The 23,410-nt window shown below is 36.5% G+C and overlaps 1 protein-coding gene across 1 annotated transcript in view; it reads left to right on the top strand.

The window, feature by feature from the left end:
* Ttd14 (TRPL translocation defect 14) overlaps positions 1 to 23,410 on the top strand; it is a 180,134-nt gene that overhangs the window by 127,722 nt on the left and 29,002 nt on the right. Inside the window, 3 exon segments of the mRNA XM_071590524.1 lie at positions 6,965 to 7,093; positions 20,817 to 20,953; positions 21,328 to 21,468. Coding sequence (XP_071446625.1) covers positions 6,965 to 7,093; positions 20,817 to 20,953; positions 21,328 to 21,468 — 407 coding nt within the window.

The following is a 23,410-nucleotide window of genomic DNA, read 5'->3' on the forward strand; positions in this document are numbered from 1 at the left end:
CTTCTCCTGCCATACCCAGCTTTATTTATTTATTTTTATTTTTATTTATTTATTCAGTATGAGTCCGAAAACAGCACATTTTGGCCTTTACATCGAACTATTAACAACGATAACAATAGTCACATTTACAAACACCCAAGCCCTAGGTGGAGGAAAACTCACCCAGGCGGGAATCGAACCCGCGACCCTTGGAATGGCAGACGAGGACGTTACCCCGCCGCCACCGGGGTCGGCAAGTTCACTTAGTTCACTTTAGTTCACTTGTATCCAGTGCCAAGCATTTCTTCCCTTCCATCAATTTTGTTCTTTTACATTCCTCTGCGCAGCCACTTATCAACAGTCTCCATTGGATACTTACCCTCCTGCTTCAATGATTAATCTAGACTAACACTTAATCTACCCCGATATGGTGAAAAGGCATTTAAAGATATAAAGATGGCAATACCAAATTGCCCAATAGACTACCATAATTGGAGACGACAACAGAAAATGGGAGGTAGAGCTTCATTCAAAATTTTCTGGAACAACACTCTTATCTAGTCATTACAAGAATGTTGACCATTGTGATTAGATTCCCTACCATATCCATACATCCGTACCATATCATCCTGATTAATGTGTTAAAATGGAAATTTTCAGTGTAAAAAATAGAAGGACATGGATGGAACTCAAGATGCATTCCAATTTTCAATAGGGTAGTTAATAGATGAAGTGGATCATGCTTTCTGAGAGGGTGTAACCCAAACCACTTGTTATCTACCATGGAGAAAGGGAGGGAGTTAGAACTCTCCATGTTGCAGTGTAAATTGCTGAAGCTGTGGAATACTATTCATTAGGAATGGATACAAAATTTCATAGGATATTTATAGCGCATGGGTCAGAGTGCAGTGGGCAAACATTTCAGAGACCACATGGGGTTCTGGCCTTCAAGAAAGTTCCGAGTTTAAAGAAAACTACAATTAATGCAAGGATGGCTACTTGAGCACTGGCATGTGATGTTTAACTGGTGGAGATACTTCTTTAATGGCACTACAGCCTTGTAAGGATCCCATAGACATGCTGATTGAGGCATAGCCAGTAAATGATAACAATGCTATTTTGCCTTCTCATCACATTTTCCCAGTACTCTGGGGAAATTTGATTTGAAGGCAAAATAGTAACGTTATCTCTTGCTTATTTTGCCTCATTTAGGACATGCCACTGGTACATGGAATCTTTATGAGGTCTCATTTTGGGCTGCAGTGCCTTCAAGGACGGTTTCTAAAGTCACCATGTACATGTCCAGGATATCAGAATTTATTGATTACAATTAATAAATTCTGGTGTTCTGAATCCTTTACTGCTTGCGGTCCACAGATGTTACTGTCAGAAAGCATCATGATGTGTTACTTTGAATGGTGAGAGGTTCCATTTCCAAGATTACCTCAGTATTGAAATATACATGCTATTAATGAGAGGGAGGTGCATGGTAGTCCAGGGGTTGAGTGTTGGACTAGTGAGTGGAGGGCTTTTTTAGGTACCAGATCTTTCTAGGAAACCATTACCTGTACAGGGAAAGGATGGGCCCCCCTACCCTGATGTGTGACTTTCACATTCCATCGGGCTTAGTACTGAGTGAACTCTACCATCACTTTACCCTTGGGTTGATTACTGTGTTTATGTTGTATTAATGAGAGGATATAAAGAATGATATTTGTAACATATCACTATTATACAATCCCCGGTCAGTATTTATAATGAAGAGACAGTAGTGGCAATCAAATTGAAAGTTATACAGTTAAAATGAGAATGTGATGTGGTGGTGTGATAAAAAGTAATGTGATGTCGTTGCAAATGGAATGCATTGATACCTCAATTGTATTCACCTTAAATCACACAGCCCTACTAAACGTGTTTTTTCCAGCCAGTACTATAGCTGACCATTGATTGATTGCAAAGCATGATCTCTTAAAGTATTTCTTAGCCCGGCCAAACTTGTATTTGGTCACAAACTGTCAGAACCTGCCCTTTGAACTGATGGCATATCTACTATCTTGATGAACCCTTATTTTTGAAATTGGTTTTAAAATACCATCTGGTGGGCAAAAAATTCATGTTTATGTAATGTACCATTTTAAAGATCTCAGGGACCAGATATTGGGATGACAGCCAAATCCACTTAGTAAAATAAGTCAGGCATGGCAAGATTGAGTTGAGAATTGATCCTTTGTAATTAGTTGAAGTTAAATTCTCTATCAGAGACTTTTCAAGTAAATCAGTAGATTCGGGTCATATTCACTGAGGCCCTCAGATGTTTTTCATTTTATGTTGCCAAAATATTCACACCGGTGTATTTTTTAATGTACTGCAAGACTTACAAATGGAAGGTCTGTCTCGACCTAGGTTAAATCCTGGAGGCTATTTTTCACCATTATTTCTTATATTCAACTTATCATGGAGGATATTCTGCTATAGAGGGCTCAATATTTAAAAAATTACTTATTTAGTGAATGTTTAATTTTGGGGGTCTGAGTGTATTGCGACTTAAAAAGAAGTTTGTGATTTATTAAATCCATTTAACTTCTCCATCTATAAAATTTCGAATGTAATCCTGTTTTTAAAACTCATTCCCTTGCAGTTCTTCATCTCCTCTCTCTGCCCTGACAAATTAGTACTTTTCATTCAGAAATTGATTTATTCAGACTGATAAAATCCCATTTTAAATGCGGAACAATTTTTATCATTTATTCTTCTTCCACTGTATTAGAGGAGAGAATGTTAGGCAAACGAGGAAAAGGTTGGAATAGGATAAGCATGTTGGATGGAATGAAAGGAGATAGGAGGGATGATGAATTGAAGAGGGGCTTAATATAGTGTTTGCATCAGGTTGTAATTTGTGGGAAAGGCTAGAGAACTATGTGTTTTATCATTGTGTAGCCAGTGTGATTCCAAAACCTTCCTTAACCGGTGAACCACCAATAATGACTTTTCTTCCTTATTGAAGAAACATAATTTATCCCTAAAGGAACGAACTTGATTGTAGGAATGGAGATATATAAAGGTGGTGCATTTCAATATAACATATTTGAATTCAATTTCAGAAGTATAATTGTCCCCCATTTAAGGCTCATCATCTCTGTTATCACCATTTAAATTGCCTTTAAAATGCTGATATCTTTATTACAGTTTTGAGATCCTTTGCAACTGCCTTTCTCGAAATTCAATTGTTGAATTCTCATGCATTATGATTTTAAGTGCAGTATTTTCAGCTCAACTTTCTTTTCCCTTACATGTTATTTGCTTTAAAATTTTGTTTCTGTGGTACATTTTGCTGTTTTCCTCCAAGTTTACCAATATCGTGACTTCTTTTATCACTCATATAAGCTATTATAATTTTTAAAAAATCTTCATGAATGATACAAAACTGATCGACGGAATATGCCGATTTCCCCCTCATTTGGCACAGTGATATATGCCTCTGACTGGCTCTTGGCAGATTTCTGCTTGCATTTAGAATGCGAGGAGAATTAGCCTCAGTATCATTTTTCATTTCTTATCCTTACCTTGAAAGAAATCTCCATGCTTAACCCCCAAAATTCTGATGCACACATGTGCAGTGTCATGCTGTGTTTTGTGTCCATGTACCATTTGCCCTTCTAGAACCATCTCTGGGCTCTCACACCTGCCCCAGGTGCGTGGCTGTGCATACAGGACATGAGTCCTCCAGCGAGGGTGAGTGGGTCATGTGGCTCTTGGCGATCATTTGAGTCTGGGTTTCCCTTGAGTCACTTAACTCATTACCTCCACTCATCGAGGAATGGGTGAAGAGATTGCTTTTTGGTTTAGTGGGACTGGTAGGCTGTGCACAACCCTGCTTAACAAAAGAGATTGTTGCTAACAGTGTTGGCCAAAACTGCCCAATCCTTATTGTTAATCTCTGGCAAAATTTTATGTGAAAAAAGTTTTTTTTTCCCTTTCTGGTGGACTGTTTCACCTAGGATCCCAAATAAGACATGGATTGTTTGTCATTGGGTTTCCTACCAGGCATCAGGTTGAGCTGAACCAGCAAGAGTTACGTACACATCAACCTTGTCTGAAGCCTGTGTGTTTGTCTGCTCATCAGTGACCTTTGCGTTATCAGGCAGACACATTACCCACCAGGCTAAACCATCTGGAAAAGCATTAATGAGATAAAATCCACTAAACATTCATTATTATTGCTGGAGATTTCCCCTCTCGTTCAGCTGCTTCTGGCTTTGGGCTTTTGGGCAGTTATTGGTCACCCAATGGTTGCTTCCAATGCAGGTACCACTTGATATCCATTTTAATTGTACGAGATTATGCTTGAATTAAATTATGAGTAGACAGCTTGAGTAAGCTTTTAGAATGAGAATTTGTGTTGATAATGCATTACATGAAACATAGAAACAAAATTTGTAAACATGATATTATCATTAGATTGGTTGGTAAATTGCTGTGATTGTATTTATCGCTATCTAAACTTCCCTGTTTATAAATGAAAGTGACGTACTATTGTCAGGGATCTTGTAAGCAGAGGCACTTTATTTCTTAAATGTGCCAAGTAAATCAATTCCTAGGGTAGCTAATATTCATTTAAACTTCTAGAATTTTGATGATATTTGATCAATTTTGAATTTTTACACTTGTAACATTTGGTGTGATTTTGTGATTTTATTAACTAAATTTTATTTTTCTTCAAGGAGATGATAAAATTGAGGTGGTCATACCAATGTTAGTGTTAGGAAGTGTCATTTCATAATTTGTACATTCGTTATTCTGAGTTTAAAGTCCTGTATAGCTATGGAAAAATGTGGAGTCAAAAAATATAAAACCTTGGTTGTTGTAACCAAGGATATTAATAATTTGGTTTCTGTATTTTCATCAATCTATGGTTAAGAAATAAGATCCTAATCACATAATTCAATGATGCTTTTTTCATGCATTTGATGGGTCTCATTAAACTGGATATCAAGAGTATACTCAATTTTTTTACTTGGAAATGCTTTCATGCTTTACTTCCCATAAATGTTTGGTCTGCTATTTGTCTTGCCTCAGCCCTTGTTCAAAGAATCAGGTTGTCTGCACCCATGTTTGAGCCATTGTGCATTCATTTACTAACTAGAATGCCCGATTCATGAATCATTGATCTAGTCTGCTGAACAGTGACACATGTGAATCCATGTCTTTTGTGAATATTTCCTCTCTTGGGTTTCCCCTTGAACCAAAAACAAAACTTTGCATTTTGACATGTTTTGAAATACCTATTTTCCAATTTAAAGAACATAAGTTTTTGAAATTGATGCCAATTGTGGAATGACTTCTAGAATATTGTATTGGAAAGTTATATCTCAAATAATTATGGTGCATGTGTATGATGAAGTTACTAAAAAATTGCATTTTTAACCCTGTCTTTATGTCAAATCAATTTCACCAACCTAAGGGAACATACCACTCACCACACAGAAATGAAAAATGGTAGAAAACTGAAATATTTTGTTGCTAAAAAATACATTCATTAAAAATGATAAGCCATGTTTATGATCAAGTTAGGGCTTTGCTTGTTCAAATAATGAGAGATTTAATTCCTAAATGAAAATCTTTATATGAAAAATAAACTGGATTGGTTAGTCATAATACTGAAATGCTGATGGAATTAACAAAGTTGAATTACATGCATCATAGCGATGGAGGACCTACATTTGAATCTCTACCATCATTTTGTGCCATGTTGAGCGACATAGTTATTTCCTTTGATTTAAGGAGATAGTGATGAAATTACTTTTCTGTACATGAGAGAGTACCTCAGGGATCTGAGAAATTTTATTGAATTCTTAGTTCTTCTCATCATTAGTTTCCATCACGTGATGGATTCCTCAATGTCTAGCATTTCATGCTGTCAGGTGCATATAAATCAGATTTTTGAAAACCAATCAAAGTGTATTTGTAAATTCTTGGTTGTAGAGGAGAACAAATTAATTAGAAGCACTTACTTCTTCAAATGACTTTTTATGATGATTTTCCTACAGTGAAACACATCATCTAAGGGAAATCATTAGCAAAATGATCACATGCATACATTTTTTATACCTTTCCATTTTCAATCGTACATCAATATATGCATAAAACATTCAAATTCTCCATTGATACTTTTTCATCTTTATGACTAAAATGACAAAGCTGTTTTGCTTTCCAGTATCCTACAATGTATGCTATTGCATAATATGTTGCCTATAATGTTTTAGTTATGTACTATTTCTGATTCTTCTCCTTCATATGCTAGCTCAGTGTGTTGATTCACATAATAGCAATCTTCACCTATTATTTACAGAAGCTATTATATTAGATAGATTATTTGTACATCACCAATGCACATACAGTGAAATATATTCTGTGCATATCGCCAATACCTCTGTATTTGGGGTAATATTAGGTTTTTGACTATTATTCTGCTTTATGTTTTTCGTATTTCTCAGGCTAAATGTATGAATTACACTTTATTATGTGATATACATGCCATACACCATGTTTATCATAATTATCTAATTCTAGATGTTTAATCATGTGCTTGTATGATAACCATATATTTTGTGTATTTTGATTTTATTTCATGTCACATTAACATTATTTCTCAGCATCCTAAAAGAGTTTTTTGAGCTATTTGGTTTTTAATATTCAGTTTTAGCTTGATTTGAAATATCTTTTCTATATAATTGCCCTTGATTTTTTTGATGAAACTCTCCTTGAAAATTTTAATGATGAATTCTAAGAGAATTGAACAAATTCAATCAATGCGCATTGTAAGATGTTTTGATTTTTTGTAATATCCCTTTTCAATTACTTGATTCTCTGAATATTGAGGAGGATTTTGAAAAATCATGTTTTCATAGTTGGTTTTCATGTAAATGCTTTTGAAAAACTTGGAATTACAAAGGGTTTAAACTTAAAATTTGTTTCTCTTTCCTAGCTTTCAAGTTCCAAGAAAACCTACTGAAGACAATGATACAAATAGAAAACACATTTTTTGCCTTGGGTGAGTCCTGCTCTAGGGATTGCCTCATCATCTGTGACAGGGGAGCAATGGATGCATCTGCATGTAAGTATTGTAGTGTTTTCACTTGATATATTATTGAGTTGAGGAATTTTCTCATGTATCTACATTACTATATAGACACATTACTATATAGGCTCATGTACTATATAGACATGATGACTTCAAAAAGTGGTCATTTTATAAAATTGCTTATTGGAAAAGATATTTTTTCTCAGTTTGGAGTCAAGTATATCAGTATGCTCCATGAAAATTGAGGTACTGGCGGTAACATATGGTGTTCATACCATTGTTAGCCTAAAATGGTTTCATCATCATATGTTATCAATTTGAGGATTAGTGTCCAGTACCTCTTTAAGGTATCATATTATCTACCCCTCTCTTCATTTCTTCATATTTCCTAATGTCTACCATTGCTTTTTCTCTTCATTCAATTTTCGGTCTTCAACAAACTGTTGTGCCCGTGGATATGTCCAATTGAAATGGGCGTTCATGAAATTTTAAATCCTAAAAACTGTCATCCCTAAAACCCTTAAAACATATATTTGATCTTGATGTGATGTTAACTATTTTGAGATGAATTAGTGGTTCAAAGGATAACTGATAGCACAGTATATGTATTCTCATTGCTTAAAAATTAAAATATTTTTTTATATTTTTATGGATAATGCTAAGAGAGAAAAAAATTTTTGACTATAAATTGTATATGTCAGTGATGATTATGAAATTTAAATTGTATTTAAAAAACTGTAAAGAGTAGTTAACAGTAATGTGGCTACATCACTGTTTTGGACTCCAATGTTATTATCAACTAAATGTCCACAGCGAATTTCTTCAGCGAAAGTGTGCCCTAAAGTACATTTTACATTGTGTATGGTGGTTTAGGGCCACAATTCATACAAAGCTAGTGTGTTTGCTCTTGAATACTGACAGATTTTGCATAATTGGATTAATGATTAAAGATTGATAGTGATATTTCTATTTGCTACAATTGAAGAATATCAAAGGAATGTCAAATATTTCTGCAAGTTGAGTCATTTCTTTTCAGTGCTTTTCCCTGGACTTCATATTGCATTTAGGTTGTAAATTTAATATAATTGCTGATTAAAACAGTTTCGATGAGACTAAAGTGAAAAAGAATGCTATTGTGTTCCATCTGCTTAAAATTATGATATACATGAATGAGATTAGTTACTGGATAAGTGTTCCTGAGTCTTAATGATATTTTCAGTATAATATTCACCTGCATGAGAACATTAACTGTGGCATATTTTTGGGTGATATTAATTAAGGAGCATGGAAAGAAGATAGTAGCAGATAGATATTGTTACATCCAGTTGTGGAGTAGGGGTGAAAAAGTGTTAATTTGCAAATATTGCCATGTAGAAATTGCTGCTGGGGAAAGAGAAACAGGCCCTGGCTGTATGCAAGAAATCCTCTTTATGCCAATGTGTATTATCATCATTTTTAAGTAAAGGAATTCTTATATATATATATATATATATATATATATATATATTTGTCAGAGTAATTTAAATTGTTGAAAGTTATACCTAGCACAAAAATTGGAATGAAAATAAAATGGGTCACTTGTAATGCACAATGAACTTCATGTTTTAAAAATATTTTTGCAAATTTTATTATGACTGGGAACAATTTCATTTATGTCAATCAAATAAGCATTTACTATAGTCGTATATACCAACATTTAGGGATAAGGATATATGTGTGTTCAAAAATTTCCACATTACTTGAAGATTTTACGCTGTAACAAAACCTAGGTGGTAGCAAAAAAATATCCTATGTGGAAAAGCAAAGCATCTTCTTTCATCATTTATTCATCCTTTTTGTGTGTTAAAACTAATAAGTCACATGCCATATCTCTACCAAGGCATTGGGTATGCGAGGCATGGGATTGAATTAATTTGTGTGTGCTCATAATGTCAACGATTAAAAATATTACCTCCCGCAAGAATATAATGTGGGTAAAAACCCAAAGAAAAAAAGATACCTGACAAATAAACATGGATGACAGAGTTGTGTTAAGAGGGTAAATACTAGAGAAAGGTGGAGTACTTCACCTATTTCTGGAAATTAAAATATCACTGGACTTTAAAGCCAGAGTAATCATCAAATGCGGAGTAGATGAAGGTTTGTGTTTAAAAATACCCCTTCACTATAAAAAGAAATTGAGTATAAAAGCAATAACAAGAACTGTGCAGACCTATGTTATTTTTTTGTTCAGAGCCATGGATAATGGGGAAAGTGACCCAAAAAAGAAATTTTGGCTCTAAAATTACTGAATGCTGTCTTCATTTTCACAAAAGAAAGGAGATTATAGCTTCCATGCTCCTCAAATGGCGAAGTAGCCAAATCTGGTGTCATTTCATTTTTTGGTTTATTTTCAACTGAAGACAAATTTAGCAGCTAGATAATTATATACCTTTTTTAGAAGATCATTGTAATCTTCTAACTTTGCAGTATGGATCATAAATAGTATCACTATTCTATTCATGGAAATAGTAATTGTGTAAAAAATGTCAGGTGAAATCTGAACAGTATAAATTAGGGACTACAGCTAAGATAAGTAGAGCCATCATAGAGTCATTTCTGCACATTTATTCCTGAGGTGAGGACTTAACATAGCCATTTGCCGAACTTTATTTTCCTAAGTTTATCATTGCATGGTGTAACATAAGTACATGCCCCTTTTGTGTTGACATCATTAAAAAAAATAACTTCAGAGTAATTTTTGAAGATTATGTAATGTTAAGTATACAATAATCTTTGAAAATAATAAATTAGGATGCCTTTTATCCAAGCCAAACTTAATGAAGAGTGAATCTGTACATTTTAACACATCAATCAATTACAAGTCTGAGTTGCTCCTGGTATTGTGTGTCAAAATATATTTTTCCCGGCCTTTATTCAAATTGCCACTATACTGAACATTCACTCTCAAGTAAATAAAACCTGGGCTTTAAAAAAGACGTTCTGGTGATTTTCTTTCAATTTGCTCAAGAATACAGGTGCTCTTTATGAGAATGTAGTGGTGAACTGCTCTAAGAAAAAGCCTCTAATATGGAGTAATACTTGGCAGAAATTGGGGCCAAAAAGTGATTTTTGTTCATTAAAGCTATTTACATGGCTGAGAGGGTCATTGATTGTATTATTAAAATATTGACTCCATTAGAAGATGCATGTTTACTGACTTCAATGGTTAATCTTTTTAATGATTATAAAAAGCATTTTATGCATAGTTTTTAGGACTACTCGTGATATTTCAAGATAATTTTCACTGCAAAATTAGGTAACCATCTTAAATCCTTTGTGGGCTTGAAGATATTTAGGAGTAAAAATGGCTTAGGGGTAACATTAAGGTCTCTTTGCGCAAATATTAAAATTAAATATGGACGGACAGATCTGTAACAATCTGAGTTTTGATAACAAATATGTCCATGTACATTTTTTCTCACTTTCTTTCATTAAAATTCCCTTTCCTCATAAAAGGCCATTAAGTTTGCTAATGACGTGCAACTTTTTGCTGGAAAGACAACTGGAGTCACCAAAGGCACCCACTGGGTTCCAAGATGCTAGGGACTGGAAAGGTTCAGTAAGAGCCCATGGTGAACTAGTTAAAATGGGATTTTTTGCAGTCTGTAGTCACAGCTAATCTTCATGATTCAAGCAGAAAGCCCAACTGGTTACCCGTTTATTCATAGTAATCTTATCTCATCTGCCTGGAAATTTATTTATTTTAGAAAAACCCCAGAATCTGATGCAAGTTTTTTCTTTACTTTTCCATCTTAGAATTTTAAATGCATTTAATTTAAATTAATTTATCTAATTTGATAACTGGCATCATTTAAGTGAGTTTGTCTTAAATTTTTTGGTTCCAGGCAATTACATTGCTATATTTCAATTGAACCTTGTTTAACAAGCACTTCACTAAGTGAGTAATTTTCATGGGGAATAAAAACATTTTGACATATATGACTCACTTACTGAGCTACTGTTAGCATAATGAATGACACCAAGAGGGGAATTGCCAGAATTATTGCATGCCTTCAGCTTGAGTTTGTGATTTGCACTATTTCTGCTAGTATCTTAGTGTTGCTAGTGATCACACATTTTTCCCTAAGTTATATTCAAACTTCGAACAAATTTGTGTATTTTTTGTCCAAAGTTTAATAATGTTTTATGCGTAGTATTAAAAATCTCCTAGAAGAAAAAGTTGCATGAAGAAATTGGAAAATTAAAATAACCATAGAAATGCTAAGTAAAATCACTGAAAGCAAGAACGAGATGCAAACATAGCTGATCTAGCACACACATAACATCAGTTGACATCAGCGATTTGCACTATCTTCCAGAATGAGGGCAAATTAAAGTGAAGCCTGCAAGTGTAAAGTATACAAAATTAAAGAGATTGATTCTTTAAAGAGAGTGACTAGAAAATCTACGCAATTATTACGTATTCTCAATGGCATTGAAAAGTTGATTCTCATCTTGATAAACAAAAAGCAATTGCAAGACTAAACTATTTCGAAGAGCATTTGTGAGTAGATGTAAGTGGTTTTTCCTGACCTTGTTAAGAAGATCCCAGGGTCATCAATTATGAAAAAGAAGTATTTAAGGAAAGCCGTTGGTGGATCACGAAGTTCACAAGAATAACCAGCATCCAAAGTTATGAGACATGATTGAGCAGTGAGTCTAAGGCAGCAGAGGATTTTATTAGTGATTGAGGAATGATTTCAATAAGCTTGCAGCTTCTGTGAGTTTCAGGCCACAACAGATTTTTAATTGTGACTAGATAAGTCTTTTCTTGGAAAGATGCTGAAGGAAACCTAAATATGTACAAGAAACAGCAGAAGAGAATGTATTGCCTGGCCACCAGCCAATGGAAGACCATTTCTTGCTGCTATTTTGTGTTACTGCAAGAGGCAATTTTAAAATTAAACCACTGCTTATTTACCATTCAGAAACTCCATGGCCTCTAAGAAGTGTAGCGTCAAGAAAAGCTGGATGTGATGTGGAAGTCATGAGGAACTGTTGCATCATAAAATAATGAGTATTTCCCTAATATGGCAGTGACTATGCATGCTAAAAATTTATTTGATGATAACGCTGTATTGAATCTTCACAAAATTTTGATGTTTCAGCAAAAACAAATGCCTGCATGCAGTTTGTATGATGGGTGTTTAGTTTTACGAGAAAGATTTTAGAATGAATTATGCTTGTTGTGCGAGATTCCAATGTATAAGGAACCTTTGGGCTTGAGACTTTGTTCTAAAGCTAAATGTTACCTGCATTGCAGTGAAACCCTCTTCATGAGAAAATTAACTACTCAAAATATTGGTTAACAAAATGTAGATACATTATGTCTTGCTCTGATGGTTTTCATTGTATATTTATTTTACAATAAATGAATATCTAATGAAAAACCATGGTTATCATGATAAAATTCTTTGCTCCTCCTAAAAGATATACCTGTAAAATTATTTGGGTTGCAAAAGATGATATTTTTGGCTGAATTTTGTGATCCACTAGTTTCTCAATGGCAAACTCCCTCTAAGGCCACCTAAAAACCCCTATTAAATTTCTACTTACATACCAGTGAGGTTAATCTCACAATTTACTCCTCCTGGGTCTACTACTTTAACTGGGAGGGGTCATAAATAGTGGCCATTAGTAGTTGTGTGTCTGTTAATGACTCCTCCCAACAGACACACTACCCTTCACGCTTGTGACCCCTGGTTGTGTCTCCCTCCCTATTCAACCATATTAAAAAGCGATACGATATGACAAAAAAATCTTAGAGCAATTGAAAATAAAAGTAGTGTACAAAGGACTGTAAGGTGAGGGTTATAATGTAAAGTTAAAAAAAATTTCGATTTATCCTGGGGAAATGTGTAATCAAAGACGTGCAAAGTAAATTATAAGTGTACTGTGAAGATTGAGGTGCATGCTTGATCATAAACATTTCGCATCTCACAAAAGTGGATTATAATTGCAGAAAACATAAATGATTTGTTATTCTTACACAAACTTGCACTGTCGGCCTATAGGGGTGGCAAGTGGTGCTACGGCACCAAGCCCCACGCTAACAGGGCCCCTCTGAGGCACCCCGGATGTCGATCACTAAGAAATATGTTACGAAATGCGATCGTGCGAGAGATTGTATGTTTCACGAGGTCCTCACAGAACGAGCCATGTGAAACTGCTTAAAAACAAATCAATTAACTTAAGTCAGTATTAGAAGGCCAACCGCAAAGAAGTTTTCTCACATTTTAAGTTAAGCTTCAGAATTTAAAACGTAAATGTAAAACCTAATTTTACCATAAAATTGATTCAAAACTGCAGTGTGGAAGGGTTTTTAAGCGCGTAATATATTAATTTTTTCAACACAAAATGCTGTGGCACACACAAAAGTTCATTGACTGCCCAAGCGGGCAAGTATAAACCGTCCCGGTGAGTGAAGTCCCACCTTTACCGGTCGTTGTACATAAGAAACGCATGGCATTGAAGAAAGAAACATGGCTGAGGTGGAAGTGTGGTTTGCGAGAAAGTGAAACTTAAAACTAGGAATAAAATATGAATTCTTAATCTAACAAGGAAGGAAAGCCGACAGGGAACGGCTTTTTACAAAAAAGAAAAAAAAAAGTACGTCACTAACAGCACTAACTGCCCACCGGCACACTCTGAGCATAGAGCGGTACAAAATGGAAGCGGAGGTGAGGTCCGCCCATTTCCCACAGCGGGAAATTACACTTGGGCTTGAGGAAGCGGGTGAAAGCAAGACCGTGAAGCGGATAAAATGATAATGAAGTAACTTGTAGGACGGAGGAAAAGATCCGTCCGGCCGTGAAGCGGCTTAATACTATGAAGAAAATTTAAAATTAAAAGACATAGTAAAGACTCATAGGCGAGTAATATCTTTAGGCAGTGTATAAGTGTGTTTTTCTCTTGGTTCATAGTCCCAGATGGTTTGTAGCAGCGGATTTCCAGACGGTGCGAGGCGGGATTTGAAAGACGCGACTTGCGAGCGAATAAATTCCGCGACGGATGGGAGTTTATGCGCCGCTCGCACGTCGGCCATCCTAGTGAAGCGACTCACTTGGAGTAACGACCGAACAGCCTTGTTTTGGATGGTTTCAAGGTGACGCCAGAGCGTTTCCGGATGGCAAACACGGGGCAAGCGTACAGAAACTGCGGGCGAATGATTGGCCTGTAAAGTCGCATCCTGTCGGCGTGATTCAGGGGAGAAATCACGGAGGAAAGGCAGCCGAGACGGCTCCTTGCGACCATTGCCTTCTGACGGCAAAAGTCGAGGTGCGGCTGAAAAGTGAGCTGGTTGTCCAGAATGACACCAAGAAATCGGTGCGAAGAAGCCCTCGGTATAATGTGTTGGTGGAAGAAAAGAGCAACGTGGGGTGTGCGTTTTCGTCTGCGGGAAAAGTGAATATGTGTGCTTTTGTCAGGATTGATTCGTATTTTCCAAGTCCGTGTCCACCGGTGCAGTTTGTCAAGGTGTGCTGTAAGTCGTCTGATGTTCGCGGAGCGTGTTCGAGATGTGGCGGGGATAGCAGTGTCATCCGCGTACATGTGAAGGGAAGTGTGAGGTGTAGAAGGCAGATCGTTGACGTACAAGTTGAATAACAGAGGGCTGATAAGAGAGCCCTGCGGCACGCCCGCCTCGGCTCTCTTTACAGAAGAGAGGGAATCACCCAACGACACGCGGAACTTATGATCGGAGAGGTAATTTCGGACGAGAAGGAGAAGGGGAGGGGGAAAGTCGAGGGTATGCATTTTGTAAATGAGTCCCTTGTGCCAAACGCGGTCGAAAGCACGGGCGACGTCCAGGAAGACGGCGTCCGTCGTACGGCGAATATTGAAGCCGTGCGAAATTTGTTCACTGAGGCGAAGGATCTGATGACACGCGGACACTTGCGAACGAAAGCCAAGCTGCTCAGGTAACTCTCTAGTGTCAGTTCTAAGAATAACTTATTCGCGCTAGAAAGCTTGCGGCACCTTGCGCGGTTATTATTTGCTGTCTTTTCGAAACCATAATTTTCCCGTTGATCTGTGTTACCGCTCCTGCTACATTATTACCACAACGTCAGGTCGGCACAGTGGCGGCTGCACAAGGCCCCGCTCACCGGCAAGGGCGCCTCTGCAAGTTTGCATTCAGTTCAAGCCCTCAAAAAAATAACATTTAAAATAGTGTACGCATGCGTTTGAAATCTCAATAAAATACAATTTAAGAACAAATTATCTCAAATTTAATAAAAATCAATTGTAAATATAAGAGGCCTGTTGATGAAGTATCCAGAATTGAATTTTTCAGTACACAATAGTGTTATTGTGGTGGCTCCACTGTGCGCAGTGGAAGGAGACAGCTACTAAATGCGTACACGAGGGTAGTTTGAAAAGTTCTCGGCATGGAATAGAAAAACGACTTACCTCAGTGAAATTTTTATTTTTAAATGTAGTCTCCCTGTAGACTGCTCCACTTGGTCAAGCAAATTTCCAATGTCTTGATACCATCTCGAAAATTAGATTCCTTCAGGTCTGTAAAATACCTATCTACTTCTGCTGTTAGTTCTTTGTTTGAAGAGAATCTCCATCCACTGGGGCAAATTTTGGGCTTTGGGAAGAGATGGAAATCTGCTGGAGCCTAATCAGGCGAATAAGACTGTTTTGACCACAATTTGTATCTTAGTTCACGTATTTTTGCCATGGCAATGACACTTGTTTGGGGGCATGCACTGTCTTGATGAAAGATGACACACTACCTTGACATACCTGACATTTACGTGTATCTTTTCCTGTAGTTGGTATAGGAGGTTGGCGAAGTATTGTCCAGTGGGAAGATAATATATCAGTAGAATGCCTTTCACATCCCTGGAAACTGACCTCTATTTGCATTTTTTTTCCTTTTAGAGGAGCAGTTGCTGGCCACTGAGTACGTTACTGTCATTCATGTTCATCGCTTTCAATTTCTCTTGAGATGACTGAACAGATCGAGGAAAGATATAGCATCAAATTTTATCAAAAGCTTGGTGATTCTCGAAGCTAAACCATTGTAAGATTCTGCAGGTGTTTGAAGATGTTATTGGGGGTAACACAACAGAGGGCGCGGGTTCAAATCTCGGCGGTGTTGAATATTTTTCAGAGATATCTCGATCCCTACTTGAGGTGCTTTGTGGAGGGCACTTTGAGTGAGTACGCCGTCCGTCGGATGGGACGTTAAGCTGCGGACCCCTTGGCGCCTTTCGTAAAGAGTAGGCTAATGCCGACGCCTGGTTTCTCTCCACCCTTCATCCTTTCCTATCCATCCCCTATGGCGCAAATGACCTCAGTTGTCGGTCGCCTCCCCTAAAAACTACTACTACTAGGAATGAGTCAACTGATTCAAAAATGCCCGCTTCGGCAAAGAGTGACCAGGAGCTCAATTTTCTCTATCTCCGCTGATCATTAAACGGGAACAACAACGGAGAGGCCTCCGCACGACAAATCTCTTTCCAGGGCACCGACATGTTACATGTTCACTCACAATACTTATGGCTATGTAGGAAACTCGTTGCGCGAGCGTTGACATCTGGTGGTGATTCTGGGAGCCTTTCAAACTACCCTTATCATTTGTGAGACATAGGCGGGTTCAGGTTACCAAATGAAAAATTCTGAAAAATATCGAAAAATTAACTATTTTGGTGGGGAAAAGAAACTTTAAGCCGGAAAGGAAGTGTATATGCATGAAAAACATAATCATTTGCACATGGACCTGATTGTAACTGACATGAGCCAAGACTGCTCTAATTTAGGGTGCTGTTCAATGCCAAATCCAGGACGATACCTGAGTTTCAGAGTTTTGAATTGATTTAATTTATAAAATTTTATGACTGGCGAGCTTCGAGGTAAGGAATGGAATAATATTTGTTTTTCTGGGCGTAAGGAAATATATGTTATGAGAGAAGACAACTTTTACCTCTACGAAATCACTTGACTTTTCGGCTGAGGGAATTTACACTAAAAATTTCTTTTCCTTGCAGTGCTAAAAATACCCTAGCATTTTTAAATAAGTGGTTTTCTTGCACGACCAGTTTTCAAAGCTCCTGGCTTGATGTGATGGAAAGAATACATTTTGGAAAGTGGAAATGTGCACAATTTTAATTCTTCAAACTCGTCAATGCTTTGTTAACTGGCTCTCTTATCATTGCAAAGCAGCTCCTCTTCTAATTTACCCTTGATATTTTTATTTTGAAGAAAAAGGGATTCTCCTCCTATGTTCCCTTCGATAACGCGCACCCAGAACTTTTATTTGTCATGTTTTATGTAGTTATCATGAATTTGTATAGATACCGCGCGCTCAGAGTTTCATATTTATCTTGAACGTGTACGATAACGCACGTCTGTGGGTGTGTGTGTGTGTGTATATATATATATATATATATATATATATATATATATATATATATACATATATATATATATATATATATATATATATATATGTGTGTATATATATACATAAATATATATATATATATACATATACATAAATATATATACATATATATATATATATATATGTATGTAAACATACGTCTTTATCCATATAGTATTAGGTGGTAACAATCAATGAATACATGGAATCATAATTGTCTGTGGCTGTATCTAAGTATACAGAAGATTAGAGCCAGGTGATTGAAATTAAGTCCAAACAACAGTAGGGTCCAAAATTAAGAATATTTACAAGCCTATGCAACATGCCGCCTTATTGATTTTGCGCTATGATTCGTAAATCGAAGCTGGACATAGTTTGTATGCCCTTTTATTTGCTATGTTATTTAAATGTCAGCAAATCAATTATGAAAAATTAGAGAATGAATGAATTAGAATTTTCTTGGTTTGTTTGCTTAACTTCGCTTTGTTGGTATTGGCGCTAAGCTGTTCTATACATCCTTCAAGTTCTATGAAAGTGCCGCTACATGGACATTGTTTCAAACCTGAATTGAGTTAAGCTTTTGTAATTTAAAATTTCCTCAAAATTACCCATGAAGAAGAAAATCGTATACAGTAATGTTTAAGCTAGAAGACATCAATTTCGCGAAAGAAAAAGGAAATCGTGAGGCTGGGGGATTTATCCATCTTTTAAATATTTAAAAGTTACGTTCTGGTGGGGATGGGGATAAGTGGATGGTGTCTGGTATGAAAGACTACACAGAATCGGGAAGGATTAAAAGAGTGCTATGAAGAAATAAGCCAGTGGATCCTGGAAAGTTGGCAGGGTGTTAGAGGGAGTTTATGTATAAAATGGTTTTGAAAGGCTTTCGTCAATATTTCAACGCCAGTGCTACAAGATGAGAAAGATTGAACTCGGTGATGTGCCTGAAGAGGTAATAAATGCACTTAATTCATTTAATTGTGATTCAGGTGACGAATTTCTTGGATTTGAGTGATCTACCTATCCTATCACATATTTGTACATATATCATATACGCACGTGTATGTATTGCGACGTACTCTTATGTATACGTAAAGTACTGTGTATTAGAATAAAGAGGTTCTACGTATTAGAATAAATGAAGTATAGAAATTATATGTTTCTTCTTTTTCTTATGGATTTATGAGATGATATAACTGTAAAAGTAGCAGTTCTATATAAAATAGAATGCAATTAGAAAGACATGCTTCCAGAACAATTTATTTTTTGCGGTACTCTTCTTTATATTATTGTGTACGAGGGCGGTTCAATAAGTACCCGTGTTAGAAATGAAGAAACCATTTTTCCAGAAACATTTTTTTTATTTTTCATCATAGTGCCCTTTTAGAAAGATACACTTCTCTCGACGTTCCGGCCATTTTTTTAACCCCTCCAAAAATAGGATTTGTCGAACTCTCCAAAATACGCCTGTCTCGGCTATGACTTCCTCGTTTGAGCTAAATTTTTTCCCTCGAGCAATTTCTTCATGTTAGGGAATAAGAAAAAGTCGCAGGGAGCCAGATCGGGTGAATCGGGGGGTACGGCAGCAATTCATAACGTAGTTCATGCAGGTTGGCGGCGACAACTCCGGATGAAGGTGCTGGTGCGTTATCGTGGTGAAACAGCAATCGCGGCACCCATCGGGCCGACAATTTTTTCATCGCCAACTTATCATGTAAAATATTAATTGCCATTCTGGTCGACACACCCACGGCCTCTGCTACTGCCCGCTTTTTCGTTCGTCGATCAGCGAGAATCATGGCGTGGATTTTTTGAATGATTTCCTCGGTAATCAGGTCTGCCGGACGTCCTGGTCGCTCCTCATCAAAAACAGATGTTCGCCCACGTTTAAATCCGTTGAACCAATATCTAACTGTGGTCATAGATGGTGAAGTCTCCCATAAACAGCATCCAACTTTGCTTTTATCTCCTCGCATTTCTTTTCATCCAAAAACAAAAAGCGAATTACCGAACGATACTGCTCTTTTTCCATCTTAGCGAAAATGACGAAATACGTCTTACTCGAATGGCTGTCAAATCCAAACTAACCTTTAAATCAGTCTGAAATGTGTTTCACCATCGTTTGATAAACGGCAGCACACGATGATAACATAAACTTCCCTCAGGAACGCCCTTAGTCGTCAAACACGGGTACTTATTGAACCGCCCTCGTACATAGGCATGCAAATGTTTGGATTTTTTCAATTTTCATTACATCACGCGCATCGTCATTTTTTCGATTATCTGAACATTTTTGTTTCGATAACGCGCGCGTTATCGATGGGAAATTACGATATTTGAAATTCTTGCTCATAATCTGCCTTACTAAATACAGTATAATTAACCTTACTACCGCTTCTAGTGAGTGAACATTTCTTAACAACACTCTCTGTTGTCCCTTTTCCTAAGAGTCGCAATATGTCTGAAAGCAAGTCATTCCTACTTTACAATAACCCATTCAACCCCGTCTCACCTTCAATTTTGTATTCATAAGTAACACCCTCATTTATTGCAAAGTTGCCTAGGAAACCTTGAAAATAAAACTAGTGTCCAACAAATATTTAGTGAATGATTTTAAGGTAAGACAAAGTAAATGAGAAAGTAGGTGTGATTGAAGACGTTTGTGAATGCACTAAGAAAATCCTAATGGTTGACAAAATATCAACTTAATGTCAGTGTCTGCCATATGAATACGCTGTATTGACCCCTATTGTAATAGGAATTTGAGGTGTACCGTCCATAAAATAATTATAATAGCATTTCTAGAATAATCCTTTGTCTTTTACATATTTTGGAAACGAAAGATAATTCATGTGTGTGCATAAACACTGGAGATTCAATTTCCATAATTTATCTCATTACTAAGTAATATATCATATCTATAGTGCATATTAGTACCTATTTGGATTTGCATACTCATAGGGTTGATACACTTGGAAAATTTATGATATTAAATCTATCGCAACTTTAGTATTTTATAATCACTTCACTTTCTAAGACAAAAGGAGGTAAGCTCAGTTTCTTTCATAAAGTCAGTCTCATAATTGTGGCATAAGGGATTGTGGTCTAAAAATACTAGAAAACAATGCAAAATAATTTATAGATGGCTTCTTTGGGGCATCCAGCCTACGATTGAGACTATCAGTTATAAGGTTGTTTCCTTCTCTACATGTAAACATTATTTTTACTGATGTTCTCAACATCATGTAGTTAAGAAATGCATAAAACATAGAACCTGATACGTTTAGAATAGTAAATGATTATTTTCCTCTTTTTGTGCAGTCATATCAAGGGACAAGTGGGAAAACATGATGTCTATTAATGGGTGGAATCCTGTGGAACTACGTGACACACGCTACAACCAGATCATCCACATGGTCTCTGCAGCTAATGGGGCTGAGGACTTCTATAGCACTGAAGTACGAGAGAGAAAGAGTTGGACCTGTGAAATATCTAAATCATGATGCTCTTTTAAACTAAGTTCATCCACGGCCTTGCTATTTTCGAAATCAACTGGATACTACAGAGATCATTGTAAGCTATGAATAGTGCTTGCTCATAGAGCATAACTAACAAAAAGGCTGTGGTGAATTATCACTTGGTTATTAAAATTTTGGCCTTTCAAAAAGGCATGCCATGTATCATGCCATAGATAATCATGTATCTTATTCAACCCTTTTAATATGAGTTTTGTTGCCATTTTGAAGAAAGGACTCTTTATTTGACCCTAGAATGTTTTTTCCTTCTATCAATATTCTGAGCCTGAAAACAAATTTCATTGATGGAATTCCAGGATCATGCATGCCGCAGTGAAGGTGTGGTTTTGGCTCAGGAATTAGACAACAAAGCAGCAGAATCCTGGGTTGGTCATCCATACTTTGATGTCATTGACAACTCCACTGACTTTGAAACAAAAATTTGCAGAATGATAGATGTAAGTGCTTCTTTTAATTTTTAAGTATGCAAAGTGTATGTATCTGTGATTATGTTTGTTTGTGTGCATGTGTGCTCACGTGTGTGTTTAAGTTAAAGGAAGAATAAAAACTCATTTATGACTTAATATTTTGGTCATCCCAGCCACCTTCGTCAGAGTACCAGAATTAACTGTGTTACTCCTTGCAATCTAATGATCAGGAGAGAGAAGAGAAATGCACAAAGGAAAAAACAACTCACTTTTTAAATATTTCAGTGGTCCCTCAGAGACCAATTGATAATTCACATGATGACTATCTTTAAAATCAGTCATCTGAATTAGAACTGAGGTAATTGTGATGTGCACTAATAATTCTCAAGTTGTTTACATACTATCATGGACTAAAAGTAAAACTTTGTTACTGTTTGCTATAATACAATATGATAGAAGAGGTTCATCATCAGAGTACTGTATACTCAACTTGTTAAAGCATAATATCTATAATTTTAATTTGCATTAGTGTGCAATATTGAAAAAGCCCAAAAAAATATGTTTCTTGCTACTGATGGGGAATCACAAATTACAGTTTTAGGATTCAACTGCTATGCAGATATATACCAACTAATAAATAGTGGTAAAGTAAGTATGCTCCATAAGAATAACCAAAACACCACAGTTAGATCTCGGGGAACTGGCAGGAAAAATTCTTCCTGGAATGATGAAGAAGAGGAGAGCAAAACTAGTTCCGTAGATTTTATGGCCTTTTTATGTACTGTATTTTCCCTTCAATAACTGGTACCTCATGTATAACGCACAACCAGAACTTTGTAGTTATCATGAATTTGTATAGATATCATGTGCCCAGGGCTTATATATATATATATATATATATATATATATATATATATATATATATATATATATATATATATATATATATATATATATATATATATATGTATGTGCGTAAAAATTATATATAGTGTGTGTAGAAACACGTCTATATCGGATGTGTGTGTGTAAAAATACGTCTATTTTTGATTTTTTCACTTTTAATGACATAATGCGCATCGTCATTTTATTGATCATCTGAACATTTTGGTATGGATAATTATCGATGGGAAAATAACGTATATTCTTCACTGGATCAGTGAAGGAATATCTAGATATCGTCAAATTACGAGGGTCATCCGGAAAGTAGTACCCGTTCGTGCCGCATGAAGTGCTGACGACGCGAGTAGCCGCTGGACGAGGTCAGGTAGCTTCAGTGGCTTGTCTGCCTTCTCTGAGCCAAGTTGCGTGACGCTAGCATTGCCTGTGTTGTTTCTGTGATTGTTTACAATGTTTAAAAAAATTGAGAACGCCGCCAGTTGTGAAGTGAGGGCAGTGATTAAATTCCTCAATGCAAGAAACGTTCGCCCATGTGATATTCATCGCCAATTAAAGGAGGTGTATGGAGACAATGTAATGGACGAGTCGTCTGTTCGGCGGTGGTGTCGCAACTTCAACATGGGGAGGGGGAACACACACGACGATGAGCGTTCGGGGAGACCGTCTGTCATTACAGACCAACTGGTGAGCTCAGTTGACGAATTCGTGAGGAACGATCGGCGCGTCACAATTGATGACATCTGTGAGCATTTTCCCAATGTTTCTCGAACAATTGTTCATGAAATTGTTAAACACCATCTGCATTATGCAAAAATTTGTGCAAGATGGGTCCCTCGCGTATCTCAATGAGCTGGCGGCGAAGGACTATGCAGCAGGAATACAGAAACTTGTCACACGTTATGACAAATGCCTTAATTTGCTTGGAGATTATGTTGAGAAGTAGCTTAAAGTATCCTCTTTCAAATAAAATTTTTTATGTTTGTTAATATTTACTTTTGTGTCTTTATTTCACGAACGGGTACTACTTTCCGGATGACCCTTGTATTATTGGGTTGAAATATTTTCAAACAGA

The sequence above is a fragment of the Hetaerina americana genome, unplaced genomic scaffold (genome assembly GCF_022747635.1).
Source record: "Hetaerina americana unplaced genomic scaffold, ioHetAmer1.1.p SCAF_4, whole genome shotgun sequence".
Classification (NCBI taxonomy): Eukaryota; Metazoa; Arthropoda; class Insecta; order Odonata; family Calopterygidae; genus Hetaerina; species Hetaerina americana.